General features: G+C 40.7%; 1 protein-coding gene across 3 annotated transcripts in view; it reads left to right on the top strand.

Annotated features, from left to right (window-relative positions):
* Window positions 1–322: 322 nt before the first annotated feature.
* XPO6 (exportin 6) overlaps window positions 323–23,193 on the top strand; it is a 114,872-nt gene continuing 92,001 nt past the window's right edge. The window contains exon 1 of one of the 3 annotated variants that reach the window (XM_036905702.2): window positions 323–895. In XM_036905702.2, coding sequence (XP_036761597.2) covers window positions 893–895 — 3 coding nt within the window. In that variant the 5' untranslated portion in view covers window positions 323–892. The remainder of the gene's footprint in view (window positions 896–23,193) is intronic. The other 2 variants (XM_036905701.2, XM_057487082.1) reach the window with 2 other exon arrangements.

The following is a 23,193-nucleotide window of genomic DNA, read 5'->3' as shown; positions in this document are numbered from 1 at the left end:
TTGCGTGCTGCCTATTTCCAGCCGTTGCTTGGCGCGTAGAAGGCGCACCCTAAAGATCTGCGAATGAATGGGCAGACGAAGCGAAAGAGAAACCGTCCCTTTACTAATATGGTAGGCCCGGCGCCTTTTACCAACATGGCGGCCATGACTGACGGAGGGCGCGGGGCGGGGCCAGGCGGCAGCCGTCAGGTGCGGCCCCGCCCCGTGTCCCCCCTCCGTCCTCCCTCCGCCGCTCGATTCCGGATTGGTCCGGTTCCCGCGCCGCAGCCCAGCGGCCGCGCCGTGGGGCCGCGCCGGGCGCTCGCCACTTCCGGCGCGTTGGGGCTGTTGGTCGGTGCTGGCCGTGCGGCGCGAGCGGGCGGCTTCAGGGCAGGCACGCGCAGGGATGCTCTGGGGGGCGGTGGCGGCGGCCGTGTGGGCTGAGCCGAGGAGGACAGCCCGGGCCCCTGGGCCTCTCCTCTGAGCCGGCTGCCCGGGCTGTGCCGCTGAGGCCCCTTCAGCCTCCGCCCCTTCAGCCTCGCGGCCGGGCCCGCCGCCGCTTCTGAACGCGGAGGCCGGGGAGCCCCTTCCTGGGCCCGGAGCCTCCCCTCGGGGGTCGGGCCTGGGCGGGGGCCCCCGAGTCGCTGCCCTCCTCCCCCATTTCCTGCTTTTTCAATTTGTCTGGGGAGGGACGGGTGGGTCTGGATGAATTGTTTCGGGGGTCCCCGATGAGGCGCGCCGGGGGGCGTAGCTCTTTTTAGAGGGTCCTTGCGGGACCCGGGTGGGGAAGCGGTTGTCTTTGCATGGTCGGGGACTTACCGAGCCTGCTGGGACCATGACCTGAACCGTGTGAGCGGGACGTGTCCGAAGCCCGAAAGCCAGCTCACCTGAGCCGCCCTCTTCCCCGGCCAGCATGGTAAGTCGGGTCTGAGCTTCTTCCCTCCCTGGGTGCCCGGCCTGAGAGGTGGGGAGCGGGCCTGGGACTGCTGAGCAATCGCTTCTCCCCGGGGTGGGGAGAGGCGCGTGCCGAGCCGGACAGTGACACATGCGTGCAGGGTTTGCGGCCCCAGCTCTGCGCTCCCATCCCCCCAGGGATGTCTCAGGACTGGGAGAGACCAGGAGGCGCAATCCTTGCATCTGGTGTTGGCCTCTTACAATGTAGCTGGTCATGATAGGAGCAATCATTTATTTATTGAGGGCCATTTATTTATGTGCCAGGGCCTGTGCTAAGTGACTGTTTAATTACCACATGAGCCCTCTTCTGAAGTAGGGAGACTGAGGCACAGTGTAGCTGATTACTCAGCTCAGGGTCATTCTTAAGGGACAGTGCCATGATCTGAACCTAGGAAGTTGTACTTAAACGCTCCTGTTAGATATAACACACAGAGCTGGACAGGGTCTTGCTATAGGTTTATATATGGGGAGACTGAAGCTTTGTGATTTACAGAGGTGCTTACCTAGATAATAATAGCAAAGTCAGGAACAGTGTTATTCTTTTGACACTCAGTCTGCTACATGCTGTGGCCTTTTCCCTGTTAGTGCCTGCAAAACTTCATCCTTCCAGATCCAGCTCAGAAGCCGCCTACTTTGAAGATACTTCTACATTTTTCAGACCCATGGACATTCTCAGTACTCCTTGTAGGTTGTGTACTCACATCTATTCATTAAGCATTTGTCTTTTTGTTTTGGTAATTGTTTCTGAACTTTGTGTACTGCAGTAGGTTCAGATCCCTCAAAGAGACTGTCTGAACCTTTATCTGCCCCAGTTCCTGGCACATAGTAAGTCCATTGGGAGTGGTTGATGGCCCAGCCTGTGTTTGAACACCTCCAGTGACAGAAGTGTTCTTAAGGCTGCCCATTTTCCCCTGCTGATTTAGGGCTTTTAGCAGAGGAAGGGACACAGTAACATGTTCTGTGATACAGATGTTTAGGCCTGTGAGTTGTGTGTCGGTTCCAAGGCATAGCCCTTGTCTCCATGGGGTTTAACAACAGTGGGATAAAATACACTTAATACTGAGCAGCATCGTATAGTAGATACCTTATGTAGTTTCATGGCAGATCAGTTAAACTCTCTGAGTTCCAATTTCCTCATCCATAAAATGTGGAAATAGGAATTTTCTAATAAATAATCCAAAGGTATGAGGTACAACAGTGAGTGATAAAAGTAGTACCCCTTCATTTATTCTTTCCGTGGATTTTGTTTTTGTTTTTAAGTTGGAAATACACATACAGTCTACCATGTTAGCCATTTTTTTAAGTGTACAGTTCTGTAGCATTATGTATGTTCACATTGCTGTGTAGCCATCCCCGGAACATTTTTTGGTCTTGCAAAACTGAAACTGCCCATTAAACAGTAATTCCCATTCCCTTCACCCCTTGTCCCCTGTCTGCCACCATTCTACTTTTTGACTCTGAATTTGACTGCTCTTGAGACCTCATGTAAGTGGAATCATACAGTATTTGTCTTTTTGGAGTTGACTTATTTTGTGTTCTCAAGGTTCATCCATGTTGTAGCATGTGTCAGAATTTCCTTCCTTTTTAAGACTGGAAAATGTTCCATTGTGTGTCTGTACCCCGTTTTGTTTATCCATTCATTGGTTGATGGACCCCTGGGTTACTTCCACCTTTTTGGCTATTGTGAGTAATGCTGCTGTGAACATGGGTGTACAAATCTTTCAATGAATTTTAAGTAGCCATAAGCCAGGTTCTAGGAAATGTCAGGTGATAGAATCCTTGGACAGAATTTTATTGGTTATTGACCTAAGCTAGCCAAGCACCCTTGTATTCAGGTTTCATTTTATTGGCAATCATGAAAGCATTATGGAAATGACCACGTTTGAGCAATTAGTTGTAAAGTATTAACTTCATGATGACTCTATATGTTATTTTCTGATGTTTTGAATCAAGATTTTTATAAGAAAATACCTCACATATTTAAGCATAGAGCACGTGGCCACAGTGGATGTGAGGTCAATAGGACTGTCTGATCATTTCCTTTAGGTGTCACTGACACTAGGGGTTCATCTGTAGGTATTCCAAGATCAGGAGTATGTGTGGGGCAGGCCTGGTACCTAAAACACAAGGAAGCCATTGCCTTTATGTTTTACAGGAGGAGGAGGGTCTTTGCCTTGGGATCACAGCTCTTTATTTATTCCAAGAACTTCATTTATGCCAAGGTTAGTTGGCATGTATTTGAGCCTTTAAATATCTTCTTTTGAAAACTTCAACTCCACTGTGAAAATGGTGTATTATGACAAAATGACTATTTCTTAAGTATTTGCCATAAGCTAGCTATTTTTCATTTATTCACTTTTCTTTTAGTCATTCAGTATCAGTTAACCAGACCAACCCTGTTAGGTTGCATTATTCTCATCACTACTGTAGGATACCTGCTTGACAAGTGGTGGTGGAGCTGGCATTTGGACCCAAGGTACTCTAGTCCAAAGTTGTCTTTGTAGCACAGATCTTCCTCTACTTAACAAGGGAGTTATCTGTCCCCATAACCCGGTTGTAAGTTGAAAATACTGTAAGTTATAGGATATCACAGCTTAGCCTATCTTACCTTAAACGTCCTCAGAACACTTAGCCTAAAGTTGGGCAAAATCATCTAACACAAAGCCTATTTTAGAATAAAATGTTGAGTACCTCATGTAATTTGTTGAATATTGTACTGAAAGTGAAGAACAGAATAGCTATAAGTCTGTCAGTTGTTGACCCTCACGATTGTGTGGCTGGCTGACCAGGAGCTGCAGCTGCCCGGTATCGTCCAGTGTAGTGCTAGTCCAGGAAAACGTCCAAATTCAAAACTGGGAAGGATGGTTTTCACTGAATGCATATGGCTTTTGCACCACCATAAAGTCAAAAAGTCATAGGTCCAGCCATCATGACCCAGGACTGACTGACTGTGCATGAGGAAGGTGACCGGAAGTGTCTTCCAACCACTTTTTGATTCTGAGATAGATAGCAGTGGGGTTGGGGAATATGAGTATTTCCTTTAAGCTGCCCTTCTAGGAGGAGGGATCTCGACTTGCAAATCTAGAATCAGTTAAAAAAAGATTTGTAGTTACAGTAAAGAATTACTACAACAGCCATACCCTAACTGCATTTGACTAAATTTTTAGTTGAATTCTCATGAGTTCTTAAGTGATGTAACATCTTAGAGGTTTCCACTATTTCCCAGAAGTTACTTAATATTGAATGAGCTATTGTTGCTTATTATGGAAATTTTGTGTAAATAGAGTTATTGCTTAAATTTGCTTTCTTTTAGTTGCTTGGAAAATTGCTTTGGTTACCAAGACTTATTTTTTTTGAATGTCATATGTGAGTGGTCTGTATAGTGGAGGCAAAATGAGGCAAAATGAGACCTTAAATTTGGCCACGCAGATACTGTGTCATTCACTTTTTCAACAGTGTTGAATTAATTGTGCATCATGCCGTGGTGTTGGTGGGGGCAGCGGGGGTGGGAGGAGGTATGAAAAAACCTGGGTGGTGTAGGGAGGTGACAAAGAAAGTTTCAGCAGTGCTTAGAGGTTCTGTAGTCAGTCACAAAATTAGAGGTAGTCTGGGAGATAAGTTAAATATAAAGAAGTGACTTTAATAGCTTTTTTTAAAAGTGTATGTTTAATTAATTAATTAATTAATTATTTTATTAAGGTATTACTGATATACACTCTTATGAAGGTTTCACATGAAAAAATGATGTGGTTACTACATTCACCCCTGTTTTCGTGTTCCCCCCATACCCCATTGTAGTCACTGCCCATCAGTGTGGTAAGATGCCACAGTCACTATTTGCCTTCTCTGCGCTATATTGTCTTCTCCCTTATCCCCACCACCATGTGTGCCAAGCATAATACCCTGAATCCCCTTCTCCTTCCCTCCCCACCCCTCGCCTTTGGTAACTGCTAGTCCCTTCTTGGAGTCTGTGAGTCTGTTGCTGTTTTGTTCTTTCAGTTTTACTTTATTGTTATTCTGCACAAATGAGGGAAATCATTTGGTACTTGTCTTTCTACGCCTGGCTTATTCCACTGAGTATAATATCCTCCAGCTCCATCCATGTTGTTGCAAATTGTAGAATTTGTTTCTTTCTTATGGCTGAGTAGTATTCTATTGTGTGTAAGTACCACATCTACTGGTGGACACTTAGGTTGCTTCCATATCTTAGCTATTGTAAATAGTGCTGCAATAAACATAGGGGTGCATATGTCTTTGAATCTGAGAAGTTATATTTTTTGGGTAAATTCCTAGGAGTGGAATTCCCGGATCAAATGGTATTTCTATTTTTAGTTTTTTGAGGAACCTCCATATTGCTTTCCACATGGTTGAATTAGCTTACATTCCCACCAGCAGTGTGGGAGGGTTCCCCTTTCTCCACATCCTCGCCGGCATTTGTTGTTCTTAGTCTTGTCGATACTGGCCATCCTTACTGGTGTGAGATGATATCTCACTGTGGTTTTTATTTGCATTTCCCTGATAGTTAGTGATGTGGAGCATCTTTTCATGTGCCTGTTGGCCATCTGAATTTCTTTTTTGGAGAATTGTCTGTTTATATCCTCTGCCCATTTTTAAAATCAGGTTATTTACTTTTTGGGTGTTGAGGTGTGCGAGTTCTTTATATATTTTGGTTGTCAACCCCTTGTCAGATATGTCGTTTACAAATATATTCTCCCATACTGTAGGATGCCTTTTTGTTCTGTTGATGGTGTCCTTTGCTGTACAGAAGCTTTTAAGTTTGATGTAGTCCCATGTGTTCATTTTTGCTTTGGTTCCCTTGCTCGAGGAGATGCATTCAGAAAAATTGCTCATGTTTATATTTGGGAGATTTTTGCCTATGTTATCTTCTAAGAGTTTTATGGTTTCATGACTTACATTCAGGTCTTTGATCCATTTTGAGTTTACTTTGTGTATGGGGATAGAGAATAATCCAGTTTAATTCTCTTGCATGTAGCTGTCCAGTTTTGCCAATACCATTTGTCGAAGAGGTTGTCATTTCTCCATTGTATGTCCATGGCTCCTTTATCATATATTAATTGACCATATATACTTGGGTTTATATCTGGGCTCTCTAGTCTGTCCATTGGTCTATGGGTCTGTTCTTGTGCCAGTACCAAATTGTCTTGATTACTGTGGCTTTTGTAGTAGAGCTTGAAGTCAGGGAGTGTAATCCCCCCAGCTTTATTCTTCTTTCTCAGGATTGCTTTGGCTATTCGGGGTCTTTTGTGGTTCCATATGAATTTTAGAATTACTTTCTCTAGTTCGTTGAAGAATGCTTTTGGTATTTTGATAGGAATTGCAATGAATCTGTAGATTGCTTTAGGCAGGATGACCATTTTGACAATATTAATTCTCCCTGTCCATGAGCACGGGATGTGTTTCCATTTATTGATATCTTCTTTAATTTCTCTTGTGAGTGTCTTGTAGTTTTCAGAGTATAGGTCTTTCACTTCCTCGCTTAGGTTTATTTCTAGGTATTTTAATCTTTTTGATGCAGTTGTGAATGGAATTGTTTTCCTGATTTCTTTTCCTTCTAGTTCATCGTTAGTGTATAATGCAGCAGATTTCTGTGTATTAATTTTGTGTCCCGCAACTTTGCTGAATTCAGATATTAGATACAGTAGTTTTGGAATGGAGTCTTTAGGGTTTTTTTATGTACAATATCATGTCATGTGCAAACAGTGACAGTTTAACTTCTTTACCAATCTGAATGCCTTTTATTTCTTTGTGTTGTCTGTTTGCTCTGGCGAGGACCTCCAGAACTATGTTGAATAAAAGTGGAGAGAGTGGACATCCTTGTTTTGTTCCTGATCTTAAAGGAGCTTTTTAGTAGATTAGAACATGATGTAGTTCAAGTCATATCTGGTTTATATCTGGGCTCTCTAGTCTGTCCATTGGTCTATGGGTCTGTTCTTGTGCCAGTACCAAATTGTCTTGATTACTGTGGCTTTTGTAGTAGAGCTTGAAGTCAGGGAGTGTAATCCCCCCAGCTTTATTCTTCTTTCTCAGGATTGCTTTGGCTATTCGGGGTCTTTTGTGGTTCCATATGAATTTTAGAATTACTTTCTCTAGTTCGTTGAAGAATGGTAAAGTCAACAAAATAAAATCTATTGATAGGGTATAGATAACTAATTCTTGGTAGTAAGTCAAAACTTTTTTAGTGTACATCATGAACGAATTTGACTTCTTGCATCAAGCTGATAATCCTAGGTACTGCGGATATAATAATAGTTAAAATTTATAGGGCCTAGCATATGCCAGGCACTTTACATATACTAACTAATTTACTCTTCCATGCAATGCCAAGAGGTAGAGGCAATTTTTACTTCTCATTTTATAGATGAGAACATTCAAGTAGTGGAACTGGGATTCAAACCCAGGCAAGTCTGGCTCAAGAGTCAGTGATCTTCACTGTTAGACTTTTACCCCAAGATGAATGAAAACTGACTCCTGCCCTCTAGGAGTCAGTTTAGTGAGGCAGAAGGAGCATACAGTCTGATAATTACAAGAGACTGATGAAGGATGATAGGAGAATGCATTGGTACAAAGGTAACATATCTGAGGGAATTAGCCAAGGAGAGGGGTCAGGAAAGTTTCCCTAGGAGGAATATTTGAATCTTAAAGGATTAAGAAGAGTTTGCCAGTTGGACAAGGAAAAATAGGGCCTTCCAAATAAAAGTTGTTTGCATATAGTTAGGAAATTAGATACGTATCAGTAAAGATAATAGAAAATAATTGGTGTCAAGGGAGCATGAAGGAGGGAATTAACATTCGTTGAGTGCTTAGGACATTTTGGGGCTTTATGTGCATACATGCAGCACACAAACATGCTGGTTTTTCTTTGAAATACCTTTGCCCCTACTTTCCCTGCCAGCTGCTGCCCCATTTCTGTGTTCTCTCTGCAGCAAAACGCCAGGAAAGAGTGGTCTCTAATTCTTCATCCTCCATTCTCTGTTGAGCTCATTTGTCAGTTCCATCCCCCCTTCCCCCCACCCCATTGCTAAATCCCATGGTTGTTTCTCAGTCCTCATGAAACTCAGGAGCATTGGATAAGATGAACACTCCTTCTTCCACTCAGTCTCTCTTGGCTCCAGGACACTAAGGTGTGCTTTTGGTTTTCACCTGTCTCACTGGATGTTTCTTCCTCATCTCACTGATCTTTGAACAACTGCCCTTGGCCTCCAGACCTAGTGAGTGCCCAGTCCAGACCTCTCTCCTCAGCTGCCTACTTGATATGTAGGCTTGTTTGTTAGGCATGTCAAATGTAACTTGTCTGGAACTCAACTCCTGACCTGCCCCTCTCAGTCTTTTCCCCAGCCTTCTCCGCCTCAGTTGAGGGCAGCTCCATCCTTCCAGCTGCTTGTGCCAAAAACTGTAAATCATCCTTGACCTTTCTTTCTCTCTCACCCCAAATCTGGCCTGTATCAGGAAAGGCGATTGTTTTCTACCTTTGAAATGTTGCCAAGATTTTATCACTAGTTCCTCCACTGCTACCACTCTAGTTCCGGCCTTCATCATCTCTTGCCTGGAGCATGAGTTTGCTTCTAACTTTTAGTTTCTGACCCTGCCCTTTTGTAAGCCATTTTCAACATGGTAGCCTCAGTGATCCTTTGCAATATCTAAGGCAGATTATGTCTGTGCTCTATGCCCATGGCTACTTTTCTTATTTAGAGGGAAGTCAAAAGCAGCCCAGAAGCTCTTCCCTGACTTACTGTACCTTCCGTATTCTGGCTCTGGTTACATGATTAATTTGTCTTCTGCACTTTCCCCTTGGCTCACTCTTCAGCTACCCTAGGCTCCTTGCTGTTCCTTTCCCATGGCTTTGGCCTGGCTGTTGCTTCTGATTGGACTGCACTTTCCCCTAGATATCTGCATGTCTAACTTGACCTTCTTAAGAGTCATCTTACCAATGAGGGCTAGCCTTACCTCCCTATTTAAAATTGTAATCCCATTCCAGAACTCCCATTTTTACTTCTTTTTGTAGCATTTATAATATTTGAACATTTTATGTACTCAGTGAAAGTCTGTCTTTATTTATGAAAGTCTATCTTTTGTTTTCCCTTTCTGCTAAAATACTAACTTCATAAAGCTAGGAATCTTTGCTTTGTTCACTCATGTATTCCAAGCACAGTGGTCTAGAACAATACCTGGCATAGTAGACAGTTAAAATTGTGGTAGGAAAGCTGTGGAGATCTTGAATTTTCAAAGGGGGCGTTAGAGAGAGGGAGTAAGCTAGGTTCCCTATGATGAACAGAACTTGCGGGGAAAGGATATTTCAGAGAAGGGTAAAACTAAATGTGTAATGTTAAGAAAACATTGAAGAGACTGGTTTGGCCATGGTGGAGGTTTCTGTTTAGTAGTTGGAGAGAAAACTATACAGGTAGTTTATGGCTAGATTACAGAGGGCCTCTAATACTGGGAATTTGACTTTCTCTGTCGTCTGGTTTTGCTTGAAGGAAAATTAATCCATTTACTATGTGTAGGGTAGATTGGTATGAGAAACCAGATACGACACCATGCCTGTATGGATGTGACAAAGGCCTGTTCTTGGGTATAGAATTAGAGTGGAGAGGAAGACTTGCAAACACTGATTCCAAATTCAAGGGATGAAGAAGAGGGAAAAGGTCAGGTTGATTTTGGAAGCCTCTAGATTGGTGTTTGGGAATAGTGGGAAATTTTAGTTAATTGGTGACTTTTGATTTGGTGGGAATGGAAGAGATAACAGGTGAAAGAACCGACAGAAAGATGATAGGGGCCGGCCATGTGCTGCTACGACAGAGATTTGGCTCTGTCTTCTGACAGGTAGTGGGCAGTCGCAGCTATGCTGAGATGAAGGTAATTGGCATTTGGCAGGATAAGGATCTTGACAATTTTTGGTAGTTGGATTGTGACATACATGTCCAAGGCAAGGAAGATGTGCCAGCACAGACTGGGGTGGAAAGGATGGAATTTCTGAATGTGTAGCAGCTACTCTTGTCTCTACTTTTTTCACCCTGCCTCCCCTCTTTCACTTCCACTGGTGGTGCATTCTACAACCCGTTGCAGACAGACTTTTGTCTTTACCACTTTTAAGATCACCTGTAACCTGTGTGCTCTGAACCCATATAAATAGCCTCTTTTCACTCCTTATACCATCTGACTTTGCCTTTTGGCCTTTGGCAATCCCTGGACTCCTTTTCTTTTCCTGAAACACCTTTTTTCTTGGCTCCCTTGGCTTCTGTAATATTACTCTCTTGGTTCAGTCTCCCTAGATCGATCGTCTTTTTCATTGCTTCAGTTTTGACCAGTGAGAACTCAGCCTTGCTCTCTAGCCTTGGAATCCACCTGAGTGTCCTGTAGACATCAGATGAAACATTTCTAAACCAAATCCATGTCTTCCCCTCAGGTTTGTGCCTCCTCCCCCATGCCCTAGTTCTGTTAATGATATTACTGGGCATTCAGGTGGTAAGCCTGAGCCATCTTTAACTTCTCTTCACCTGCAATCTCCACTTGTAGACCTGTTGATGCTTCTGCTGCTTACTTGTGTCCTGAAGTTGGCCTTTTCCTCCATTCTCTCCACTTTGATCAGGCCATTGTTTCTTGCTTTCACTGTTGTCTTGACAGCTTCCAGGTACTTTCTCCACCTGCTCCTCTTCTCTGTTCCTGTCAGAGTCACCTTGTGGAGCTCAGATGTGATCATGTCACTTACCCCAAATCATTTGGAGCACAGGATCCCCACTGTTGTCACAGATCCACACTTTTATTATGGCAAAGTAGTGGAAAGAGCACAGGCCCTGAATTTCACAATTACCTTTAATTTTAGACCTTTCAGTAAGGTTGAAGATGGTTTATTAAATGCTTAGAATGATTTATTTAGAATTCCTTTTAAAGACTTCCAAATTCTACCTTGTTCTTTAGTCACAACAAACCACTTGTCATTCTCAGAACACTGAGTATACTTCATACTTCTGCACTTTTGCTTGGCACTGTTCCCTCTGCTTGAATGTCCTTTTCTTCATTTTTTCAGGTGAGACCTTACCTACTGTTCCAGGGTCACCATAAACGTAACCTCTTTGAGGTTTTCTAGTCACTAGTTTAACATTTGTCATCTTTGATTATAATTAGGGTTTTCTTTTTTTGGCCTTTGTTATTTTGATTTTTCAGTTATTATTATAAAGGAATTACAAGACAACGTTCTTGTAGTGTCAAGCAGTTCAGAAATTTGAAGTGCAAAATGTGAAACCCATCCTTTTCCTCACTCCCTGCCCATCATCCCCACTCAGCCTTTCTCTTTAAGAGTCCATATCAGGGTGAATCTTCTCTTTGTATTTCTGTCACCCAGTAAGCATTCAGCAGATACTTGGGTAGTCAAAAGAGTCAGGTGTGAAAATAAATCCAAGAAGGTCAAGGTTGTCCCTTGAGGTTAGTAAGTGACAGTAGCAGTATTTGGAGAGAGTGGTAAGATTGAAATAGAGTGTGAGTATAGGAAACATCCTGTTTTTCCAAAATCATGCAGCCACCAAGCTCAGATAACAGTATTTTTCCCCTGGGCAGGTTGGAAGTGAGCAGTTGAAAGAGGGAGTGTTAGGGCACATGCTTGTGAAGATGGTATACTTGCTGGGAGGCTCCAGAAGCTAATGGCTGCTGGGAGAACTGCTGAGGGACAGTTGGGAGCAGTGGGTGAGGTGAAGGAGTTGTAGATACTGAAGAAATTGGCAGTGCAGAGAGGTGAAGGAGGTGAGGGAGGCTAATGGGTAGGGAGGAAGCGGGAATTCAGAGGGAGAAAAAGGTTTGTGCCCTTGTGTATACTGCGTACAGGACCTCATTTAGCCTCTGAACAGCAATCCTGCAAGGTAGGTATTACCATCTGTTCCTATTTTATGGTTGAGGAAGATGAGAACATTTAGGCTCAGGGAGGGTAATGTCAATAGCTTGCCCAAAATTACATCCCTAGTTGATAAAGATGGGACTCAGATCTAAGGTGCTGACTCCATGGCCCATATTTTTTGTGTAAGTCTAGGTTTCTTCTTAAGCCTATGCACTTTTACATAGGCGTATTTACTTGAAATCAGTAGCCCAACTGGGTATATTGTCCCAGGAAAAATAGTGTATAAAAGTCATCTAACCTTAAAACTTGCAAAATTTACATCATAGTAGAAAGGGTGAGATGGTAAAAGTTTGCTGATAACAAAACAGAAACTAGGTATCTCTGCTTATCTTCTAATGTGATAGCACAGAGAAAGTATGACTATTGAGGGCACAGTTGTAAGCTGGCCACATTAGGACATCAGGTCGGTTGCTCGATTTCTTTCTGTGTGTTCTGTTCAGTTAAGTCTATTAAGTTTTGCCTGTGCAGTACTTAATTTACATTAGAGCAGCCTACTGTTCTGTCTGGTCTCAGACTCCCTGAAAAGGCAAAGGTATTTTATGAACTAAATGTAGCTGGGAAATAAATAATTGGTTTCTAAATTAGCTAATAATCAGATCTAGGAAGATCATTTTTTAAAAAACTTCCTTAAATTTAGAGTAACAACTGTGTAATTTTGTTTTTAATAAAAATGTGCTAATTGAAAGGCATCAAAATGTACAAAAAACATGATAAAGTCATCCTAAATCTTAACTATAAACTGATTTAACATTCCTTAAATCTTTGTATGTATGTATGTATGTATGTGCATACATTTGGAAAGGGGAATGGATACCTAAAATAAGTATTTACTAAAGAAGTTGATGTGCTGGTTTTGTGGTTCATGCTGGTCTTAGAATAAAAGAAAGATCAATTTACTGTTACCTGAATTAAAAATCAGATATACTTGAAACATTTACATTCTCACAGGAAACTGTAAAATGAGTATAAAGAGTCCTATGTACCTTTCACCTCAAGTACCCCAATGGTGAAGTCTTATATAGCTGTGTGTAGTATCAAAACCGAGAAATTGACATTTGGCAAGCATCAGTTACTGACTAGACTACAGACCTTACTCAGTTTTCACCTTTTTAAAACCTGATTTCATTTATGTATGTATGGTTCTCTGCAGTTTATTCCTTGTATTGATCCATATAACTACCACCACAATCAAGGTACAGAGCTGTCCATCACCACTAAAGAACTCCCACATGCCTGATGCTCTTTGTGTTATTAGCCCCCTTCCCTTTCTCCTAGCAACCACTAATGTGTTCTTTATCTTCATAGTTTTGTAATGTTAAGAAAGGTGCATGCATGTAATCAGCATGTAATCTTTTGAGATTGACTTTTTTTCACTAAGCATAATGCCCTTGAGATCTCTCTATCTCACTTGAATAGGACAGAAAAAAGAGGCAAGTGAAATTGAAAAAGTAGTTGTCACATTTCAAAGAAATCTTTGCTTAATTATTAGCTCTTGATAAATCTCCCATAGGTTAAGGAAAAAGATAATGAAAAATATTAGAAGGCATTTTTTATAAATACCTTCTAATATTTTAGTTCTAGGCGGTATCAGTGAAGTTCCTAACAGGAAAATAAGAGAAGTTAAACTTCTCCCACTTTCCTTTCCTCACTTTTGATGCCATTTTACTTTCCCAGGCTCCTTGGAGCATTTATAGTCCACCCTATAATTGTAATTCCTTCAGTATTCAGTTTTATATTTTAAGGGATTCAGTGTTCCCTACTGGCTCTTTTAAAGATGATCTTTCCATATCTGAATTCTTTGATTCATCTTCCTGTTGGCTAGATTTTATTGTCATTTTTTAAAAAGGGTGCCTTATTTGGTGAATTTAGACTGTTTGCCTTTATGTTGGGAGAACATGTTGGCTAGGTATAAAATTCTTGGGTTGCACCCTTCACTCAGAGCCTGTAGACATCGTTCCACTGTCTGGGATTGACTGTTTTGTTGACTCTTTAAAATCTATTTAACATTGATTAGCTTATCTTTTCTTCCCAAAGGAGTTCATGGTTGCTATAGTCCCGTCTTATTTCATGTTTGAAAATGTCTGTCGTCCTTATCCATAAATGGTGAACTGACTGGATAGAATACCCAGGGGTCATACATTCTTTTTCTGGGCATCTGTAAATATTTCTACATTGTTTTCTGCCATTGGTATGTGGAAAAGCCTGGTTAGCCTAATTCATATAACGCATTGTCTTTACCCCAGTGAGAGATAACTTGCCTTTTTTGCATGGTTGTTGGAAGAAATCTATATTGCTGAAGTTCAATAACTCAATTAGGATATCTTTTAGTGTTTGTCATTCTTTAATCATTTTACTTTGGGACATGGTATGCCTGCTTAATGTATTTACCTGGTTCTCTAATGTTGATTATGTTAGATTTCTCGTGTTTGCTCCTAAAACCATTAGTACTCCAATAAACACATTGAATATATCTTTGCTCACTTTATGAGACTCTAGGATAAATTTCTAGTTGTGCATTTGTGGAGCAAACAGTTAAGTGCTTTAAAAAGTTCTGGTAAATAAGTGGTATTCCTGCAAAAAGATTTTATCAGTTTATACTCTCACTATTGGCATGGTTCCTGTTTCCCCACCATCTGGCTAACATTAAAACTTTTTAATGTGAAAGGTGAAAATAGCACCTCAGGAATTACATATATAGTCCTTCAGTTACTAGTGAAGTGGGACGTCTTTTGATATTTGATTGCCATATGTATTTTTTCCTGTGTGAGTAGACCATTCCTGAGCTCCTGATCTTCCTATATTTTTTCTGTTGAGTTAGCCAATAAATTTTTTTTAATGTAATTTGGCTGAGTAATTTTAGAATGTTGATAAAATGACATTTGGAAAGGCTTGCATATTTGATTGATGAATATCATGCCAGTGATTTTTTTCAGAATAAGAACACTAACATTTTATGTGTACTAATTTTGTGGACTTGAATAATGATTGTCTTAGTGATGGGACTATATAAGCTGATAGTTTTATAAACCATCATACATTTACCTTTTGTCTGATGATCCATGTAAACTAAGACATATATTCCTGTCCACTTGGTTTCATGTTTACTTGTCATAACATAATGTATGAGCAGGTTTAATTTTAGGAGAGCATTTCCATTGCCAGAAAGTTGCAGAGCTCACCTTGGTGCAGTGATTTTTCTGGTAGTCATTTATTGCTGGTACTGTTATTTAGGTTTATGAACTAGTGTGAATTAGAATGTTTAAGGGTATATGAAGTAAGTTGTAGGAGAGTTTATCAATCATGCTTACGGTTTATTTTATACTGAAAGTCTTTAATGACAGAGCAAGCCTCCAAGACAAAGGAGGGCATTTGCCTTGGGGGTTATAGATCATAGCAGCTCTCTGTAAACCTGAAATTCCTTAAAAATCTTGGGTTGTACTTGTTTAAAAATCAATGTATATTCCTCTTCCTTCCCATCCACCTCCATTGTTCATAAGCAAAATTAAAGATCCAGGCACATATGTTATGCTGTGTTTGAGGAGCACCATGTGGCCTTCATCTCATTTTACTGTGGGGGGCGGAGGATGACTGGTTTCCAGAGCTCTGTGGATAGACTGACTTTACTAAGAAGGGCTGAAAAATCGCATCCTGGTGTAACTGTAAAGGAGACTTCTTAAGAAGAGAACAACTTAAAGTCTTTTGAAAAGACCTCAAAGAAATACAAAAAACATTTTGAGAAAAAGAATTCCCTTTAATACTTCAATTCTGAACAGATTGAAAGTGAAAGAGAACTTTGAATTGAAAGCTTTTATTGACATACTCAGTAGACCCTTGATGTTCAACACTTGTGTTTTTGATTGCCAGTAGCCTTCAAAGCCTTTGCTAAATCATTTATTATTTTAAAAAGGTATGGCTTAGAGTGCCTTCAGGTGTCTGGAGTAAGTCACTTAGCTGGCTGGTGAGTGGGCCCAGCCGACCCAGCACAGTGCAGCCTGGAGGTTTTTACTCTTGAGGGTTATAACTTGGGAGTTATGAAAAGTCTTCACTACTTTATGGAAGATAATCTGCCAAGATATTAAACTAGTAGACTTGGTGATACAAATGAAAAGATATGAGGAAGTTAAACTTCTTAGTTAGGAAGTAGAAGTTATGCATAAACAAAGGATAGAATGCTAAAGTTTGTTGTCTTGAATTCACTATACTGTAGGTGAAGAAAGAAAGGAAAGCATTCTTAATACTGGGTGAGGGGTGGGCTGTTGTAAATACTGCTGATTATTTAGAGGAAGTTGAAAGGACACTTAACTTATGGTATGAGTCTATGCATTAGGATATGTGTAATTTGTAATTCTTTACTTGAAATGGAAAGTCAGGAGCTAGGGGTAGCATTGTTGGTGAATTTGGAAGTCTGCTTGCAACACAGTTGTTAAATAATTGGGAATTCATCTGGTCTGCAGCTATGGAATAAAAGAAGGAAAAAGGTGAATAGACGTTCTAGAAGGTTATAACTCCTGAAATTTTCTAACCCTGGATGAGGAAATGTGTATATCTGCAGAAGATTACAGTGCTGGGCGGGGGGGTAAGTCCAGAAATAGACCTTGTAAAATGTACAACTGTACTTAAAGAAGCCTGGCCAAATTTTATCAGGGAAGGCTTCCCAAAGGAGGTGACAGCTGAGCTGGGTTTTAAAGAAGTAGGAAGTTACTAAGCAAAGAATTTGTGGCCTGAGGTGGGATTTTGGGCAGATGGATCCACAGATAATCCATGGAAGAGTGAAAAACTCAGTGTCTTTAAGTCAGTTCATGAGGATGAAAACTGAGATGCATCTACTAGACTGCACAGGTGATTTCTTTGAAGAGAACTACTCCAGGGAAGGCTTTTATTGTTTTTTTAAATTAAGGTGTCATTGATATACAATCCTATGAAGGTTTCACATGAGCCACACTGTGGTTTCAGCACTGACCCACCCATATTATGAAGACCCCCTCCACCCCATTGCAATCACTGTCTGTCAGCATAATACAATGCTATAGAGTCATTACTTGTCTTCTCCATACTGTACTGCCTTCCCTGTTACCTACCTATATTGTGAGTGTTAATTATAATGTCCCTAAACCCTCTTCTCTCTTCCTTCCCATCCCCCTCCCCAACTCCTTCTTTTAAGTAACCACAGTCCCTTCTTGGAGTCTGTGAGTCTGCTGCTGTTTTGTTCCTTCTGTTTTGCTTTGTTGTTATACTCCACAAATGAGTGAAATCATTTAGTACTTGTCATTCTCTGCCTGGCTTATTTCACTGAGCATAATATCCTCTAGCTCCATCCATGTTGTTGCAAATGGTAGGATTTGTTTTCTTTTTATGGCTGAATAATATTCTGTTGTGTATATGTACCACGTCTTTATTCATTCATCTGTTGATAGACACTTAGGTTGGGAAGGCTTTTATTTAATTCATGAGGAAAGGAGCTATGTGATTTACTATTGTCGAGGAACATTCTGCATCCTGTTTTTAGAGAAAGACAAATGAAGTGATCTATCAAAGGATTATTTCATTTAAACATATTTTGTGATAATTTTAGATTTGCAGAAGTGTTGGAAAAATAGTACAGGGCGTTCATGTATACTCTTCTCCTATAAGGGATTTATTAAAAAAAAAAACAGAACAAACTCAAAAAGCAGCAGTAGCCAGCCTTCTAAGATTTGAGGCTAGTGAGTGAGCTTAATCTCTACCATCTAGTTGTACCATTCATTCTAGTACTATTTGGCAGTTACAGTAGGGACTAATGCAATCACAAGATCTTTTCGGCTATCTCTTGATTTCACTTAGTTATTTTTTTTCTAATTGTAAAAAGTATATTGAACTCTGTAGTCTATTTTGATAAATAAAAAATAGACAAGAAATTAACCACCATCTGATTCAACCTCCGATGAAGATTTTTGTTTTCTTCTAGTCTTTAACCTTATTTACTTTTTGAATGTGGTTGAGAGCATACTGTAAATGCACTTTTTTCCTCTGCTTTTTCCATTCTAGTGTAAGTGGTTTCCAAATCATTAAAAGCTTCATAAATATTTATAATGGCTGTATAATATTGCATTGCATGGATTCTTGGGCAGATAGATTGTTACATTTTTTTGCTGTTGTAAATAATATGTGATTAATGTTTTTGCAAAAAGCTTTTTCTATGTTTCAGAAAATTGCCTTAGGCTATTTCTCAGAAGGGCCCAAGGGTGTGAAGATTTTAAAAAATAAATCTTGTATCTTAAAATAGTTTTAGATTTCATATGAACATTCGAAGATACATCATCAGCTATTTTCCCAGAAAGGTTGTACTAGTTTATTCTGCCCACCAGCTGTAGATAAATATATTCATGAACATTGGGTACTCCTGAGAAAATTGTTGCAAAAAAAAAATGTTAAAAATGTTTTTTTGTTGTTCCTCAATATCTTTTTTGGTAGGAAAACACCAAGTTAGATTTTATTTTGGTCTCTTTATAGGAGACGACAGATCCTTTATGCTTTCTTTATTTACTGTTTCTTAAGTATCCTTTATTCTTTAATGTATCAGAAAATGATGCCTTAACATTTTTTCCCACAATCTTAAGGGTTTTTTTGGTAAAATACGTGACTTAACCATTTTAAAGTGTATAGGCTCAGTGACATAAAAGTCCATTCACCATGTTGTGCAACCATCACCACTCTCTAGTTCCAGAGCTTTTACATGACTCCAAAGGAAACCCCATACCTACTAACAGTCACTCCCCATTTCTCCCTCCACCATCCCCTGACAATCACAAATCTGTTTTCTGTTTCATGGTATGCTTATTCTGAATATTCCGTATAAATGGAATCATACAATATATGGCTTCTCAATATCTTTTAAAGCAGAAAAAAAGATGAATTAAAGTTTGAATTGAATCTGTGTATCATAGTTTGAAAATTAACAGTTTGTTAATGGCAACAGTCTTGAATTCACCATACTGAGTTTGTCATGATGCCCCATTGCTAGGTTATGGTTGTTAGTGGACAGAAGGATACAGGCCTTGGGGTGGGATGGACTCTAAAATAGGGACAAAGGTGGGAAAGTATTGTGCTTGGAGAGTGCAAGCCCATGAAATGGCAGTGCTGCTCCATTAACCTTTACAGCAGCATGGTTTGGAGAACATTCAGGTTAAGTGCTTCCCTCTGTGTCATCAAAAAATAGCAACAGCAACTGAAAAAATAGCCAGCCTAAAAACTAATGAATGTTTGTGACAGTATCTAATACACAGGCCTCAGGAAATGTATGAATTTTTGCTTACAAGTAAGAGTGATATTGGAGACAACAAAGACAACCAGAAAGAGGTTCAGGGGCATCTGTTTCTCAGTGTTTGACATCTTTACTGGGAGTTTTGGGTGGTGGGGAAGTATTGGGTTTCTGAATCAGTGGTTTTCATTTTTCAGGTAGAATTTTTTTCCCAAAATGGGAATGGGGTCTTAAGAGTTTGATCAGAACCCACTGAGATGGAATGCTTAGTATAGATGGAGGATTTTATTTGTTCAATCAAATACAGCTTCCATGATACATTCTTAGGTGGGCAAGTCAGTGTCTTGTTTGGATTAATCTGTTAATCATTTCCCCAGAGCCTGATCCCCGTGGGTTGGGTGAATGTGAATCAGCAAAGCTAAGATCAGAGCTTGGATCAGGGATACCTCAATCCCCAAGTAGGTGTGGCCTGACTCATTTTATTTGAACAGTTTATGAGCACGAGTTTGGAGCCTGAGTTTAAATCTTTGCTCTGCCACTTACCTAAATGTGTGGCCTGGGACAAGTTACTTAATCTGCCTGGGCCTCAGTTTCCTCATCTGTGTAGTGGGATTATTACAAGGATTAAAGGGGTTAATGATGACTGATATGTACTAAGTGCCAAGTAAATGTTAGCCTTTTAAGTTACCACCATCGAGTAACTAGTTTACAGCCTCACTTAATATACAAGGCAAATAGTTCCTGCAACAGTTACGAAGTGCGTACTCTATGCTAGACCCTGCGAGGTAAATAGGAAGTAGTCTGCCTGTGCACTCATAGGCTGTTAGGGAAACATGCACATTAGTAAGTAATTTATCTCTTGTTTTCTCATTTCTTTTTTTTTTTTTTGAAAAAATGAATATTATACAGAATTTAAATGATATGAAAATATACAGAGAAATCTTGCCTTTCCTGTCCCCAGAACCTCATTCCCTTCTCTAGAGGCAGTCACCATTACCAGTTTTAAAAAAAGTGTCTGTATGTATAGTATATATATGTTTTTCCATATTCCCCACTTTGCCTCCACAAATGGGTCACATACTAAATACACTGCACACTGTGCCTTTATATTGAAGGTAGTCCCTTGTATGCATATGTATAGAGCTTCCTCACTTTTTCATAGTTGCATAGTATTCCACCATGTGGATGTACCTTCTTTAACCAGTCTTGCTTTTATGTAAATTTAGGTTGTTCCCAATCTTTTGTTTTACAGCACTGACAAAAAGATTCTTTTACAAATACACTTCTGGAGGAAAAAGCAGCTAAAAATGTGCTTGCTGGGTGAAGTTTGTGCATTTAAAATTTTGATAGATATTGCTAAATCATTTTATATTGAGGTGGCACTAATTTGTGCACTCCTTAGCAACGTAATGAGAGTGAAAGAGGTAATTTCAGTTCACTGTTCAGTGTAATGTTAGGAAGCCCAGAAAAATGACCTGCCCTGCTAGGGGAACTATAGTAGGCTTCACGGGGGTGGTGACATTTTCAAGGACTCTTAACACATAGGTAGGGGTTTTCTAGGTAGAGAAGAGCATTCTAGTTAGAGGAAATGGCATGTGTGAAGACATGGAAATGTTACATGGAAGGAAAGTGAGAAATTGTATCTGGCTGAGGCACAGGATGTGTGGGGAGACTGGATAAAGGAGAAGTGGGGATAGTGAAGCTCACGGGTGCAGGTCAGGGCCAGATGATGCAGTGATTTGATCACGCCTGATGGTCAGGTACCAAAATCCCTGGGTGTTGGTGAGGGGCTGGCAGTTGAAAGATACTTGAGAGAGAATTTACAAATCAGTCTTTTAGAAACTATTGATTACCTGGAGAAAACTTTCTAGACTTGATGTAACCTGAATCATAAAGTTGGAAGGGCTTTAGTGCATATGTATATTAACATGGGCGCTTCTGTGTTCTGCAGGGCCATAGGGTTTCTTGGAGATTCTCACATGTTGTATTTCGAAGTTAGATAGGCAATTTGGGTCCTCCTCCCTATCCCATTAATTAAGCAGAGTCTCTGATTGTTTCTGTTTTGTGTATTGGGATCCTATGCACTGTTTCTTACAAAAAGCGAAAAAACACCTTTTGCTGCTAGAGTCATGGATATAATCCCAAACCTTTATTGTCCCAAACAAATAGAGGCCTGGAGAATGTACGTACCATTCTTTGTAGTGCTTGTAGGTGATCTGTTGTAGGTGATCACGTTCATAAAAATGAAAGTGGAGACAGTTAACATTTGTTGGATTTTTTGAGCATTTAGTTGACTTTGTGTGGTTTTTGCTTATTTGGTTTCTTCCCTTTTTTAAAGCTTACTGACTCAGCAGTGAAATATATAGTGAAATAGTTTTGCTCATTTTTGGTTAAGGGTGCCGAGGGATTTACATACATTATGTCATTTACTTTTCACAAGTGCCTGGTGAAGGGGATGTGCACTGTTGTCAGTAAATTTTGCAAGTGAAGAACATTGAGGCTCGAGGAGGTTAAGTATTTTGGTCAAGATCATGCAAATTTTAAGTGGTGAGGTCAGAAATCAGATGCAGAACTGAACTCTGGTTCACATGCTTCATAGTTAAACTGGACAAAGTTATTTTAAGGCATTCCCAGGATAGGGAGTTGCCAACCACCTGTGCGGTGGAGGGGCACTGGTGAAACGGTGTGGAATTTCTAGTCTCTGACTTTGTACTGTGCCCATAGTAGGAGAAGTAGAGCTGGGATATGGAGTGAATCAAAAGCAGCACTTTTTCTCTTTATTTCTGTGGATAAAATTAGAGTTCCTGTGGCCAGGATTCTCACCTGGCCTTGGTTGACTAGCTCACTGCACACCTGTGGGCAATACATGGCTGTTGAGAGTTTATATAAAGAGCTCACCCAGTGCTCTGGGCATGACATGATGGCAGGGCTGCAAGGCTGCAGGAGAGCAGAGCAGAGGCTGGAGTGGTTGCAGCGCCAAGGACAGAGGCCCAGAGGATGGCTGTGCAGGACGACTGTGCAGAGAGGCCCAGAGGATGGCTGTGCAGTCAGAGGGGCCCAGAGGCAGAGACCGGCTTGCTGCACACAGACTCACTCTGAATGAATGGGATTCTAGTGACTGACCTGACACCTGGAAATAAAGTTGGGTATAACCCTTTCACCCCAAGAACGTTTTGCTGTCAATTTCTTTGGTCACACTGAATCCATAACGGACTTGCCCAGGGCTGAAACCCATTGGCAAGACAATTCCTTTTTCCCTATATTTTAGCAGGGTTGGTTGAGAATTATGGGAAGGGTGATAAATGCTCTTCTCTCAAACTAATTGTGTTTGTTGGGTGGGGATTGGAGGATAATAGAAAACTGCACTAATATATAGTCAGTTGCTCATTTTGCAGGGATGCAGGGAATGTGAGCAAGGCCAAGGTTCCTGGCAGGGCTGAGTAATTAGATAGGAGTTAAGTACCCATTTCCTTTCATCTGTGCTTCTCCTTCAAAACCCCAAAAACTTGCCTTTTTGCCTTTCTAACCTAGTGAATCTCCACTGGGGTAGAGGAAAGGAATCAGGTATAGTTCCAGTAATTGCACTATAGTCTTCCTTACTATAAAAGTTACAGTTTGTTTTTTTAATCGTAGTTGTGATTTCTAAGCATACTATTGAAAGTAAAACTTGAGAAAATTCATTGGCTAGTAGTAGTGTATGCCACCCAGAACATGAGTCCCAGCCTGGAGAGAGTCTCTCTCACTAGAGCATGCAGTATCTTCTCCCTTTGTGGCTGGCTGGTAGTCATCTGTGGGGATGGGAGGAGCATTTAGACCCCTCCAGCCAGGAAGTCATTTCCTATTAAACACAGATCTCTGCTTGTGCAGCACCTACACACTTCCTGCAGAGTGTATCGCCACTCATGGCCCCCTGACCAGTTCACTCATGGGCATGTTGTTTATATTGTGTGAGATACAATGTATGTTGGCAGTTGGTAATACTTTTGAGAACCTTGGAGTGATGTGAGTGATCATGAAAGAAGGATTAAAGTATTAAGGTGGTGCTGAGCATATTGAGAGGGACAGACTGGTGACAGTCCAAACAGGGAGTTTGGGTAAGAGAAACTTGTAAGTGAAG

This window comes from Manis pentadactyla, chromosome 10 (genome assembly GCF_030020395.1).
Source record: "Manis pentadactyla isolate mManPen7 chromosome 10, mManPen7.hap1, whole genome shotgun sequence".
In the NCBI taxonomy this organism is placed as follows: domain Eukaryota; kingdom Metazoa; phylum Chordata; class Mammalia; order Pholidota; family Manidae; genus Manis; species Manis pentadactyla.
The sequence above is the reverse complement of the archived record's forward strand: the minus strand, read 5'-3'. Positions and strand labels throughout refer to the sequence as shown.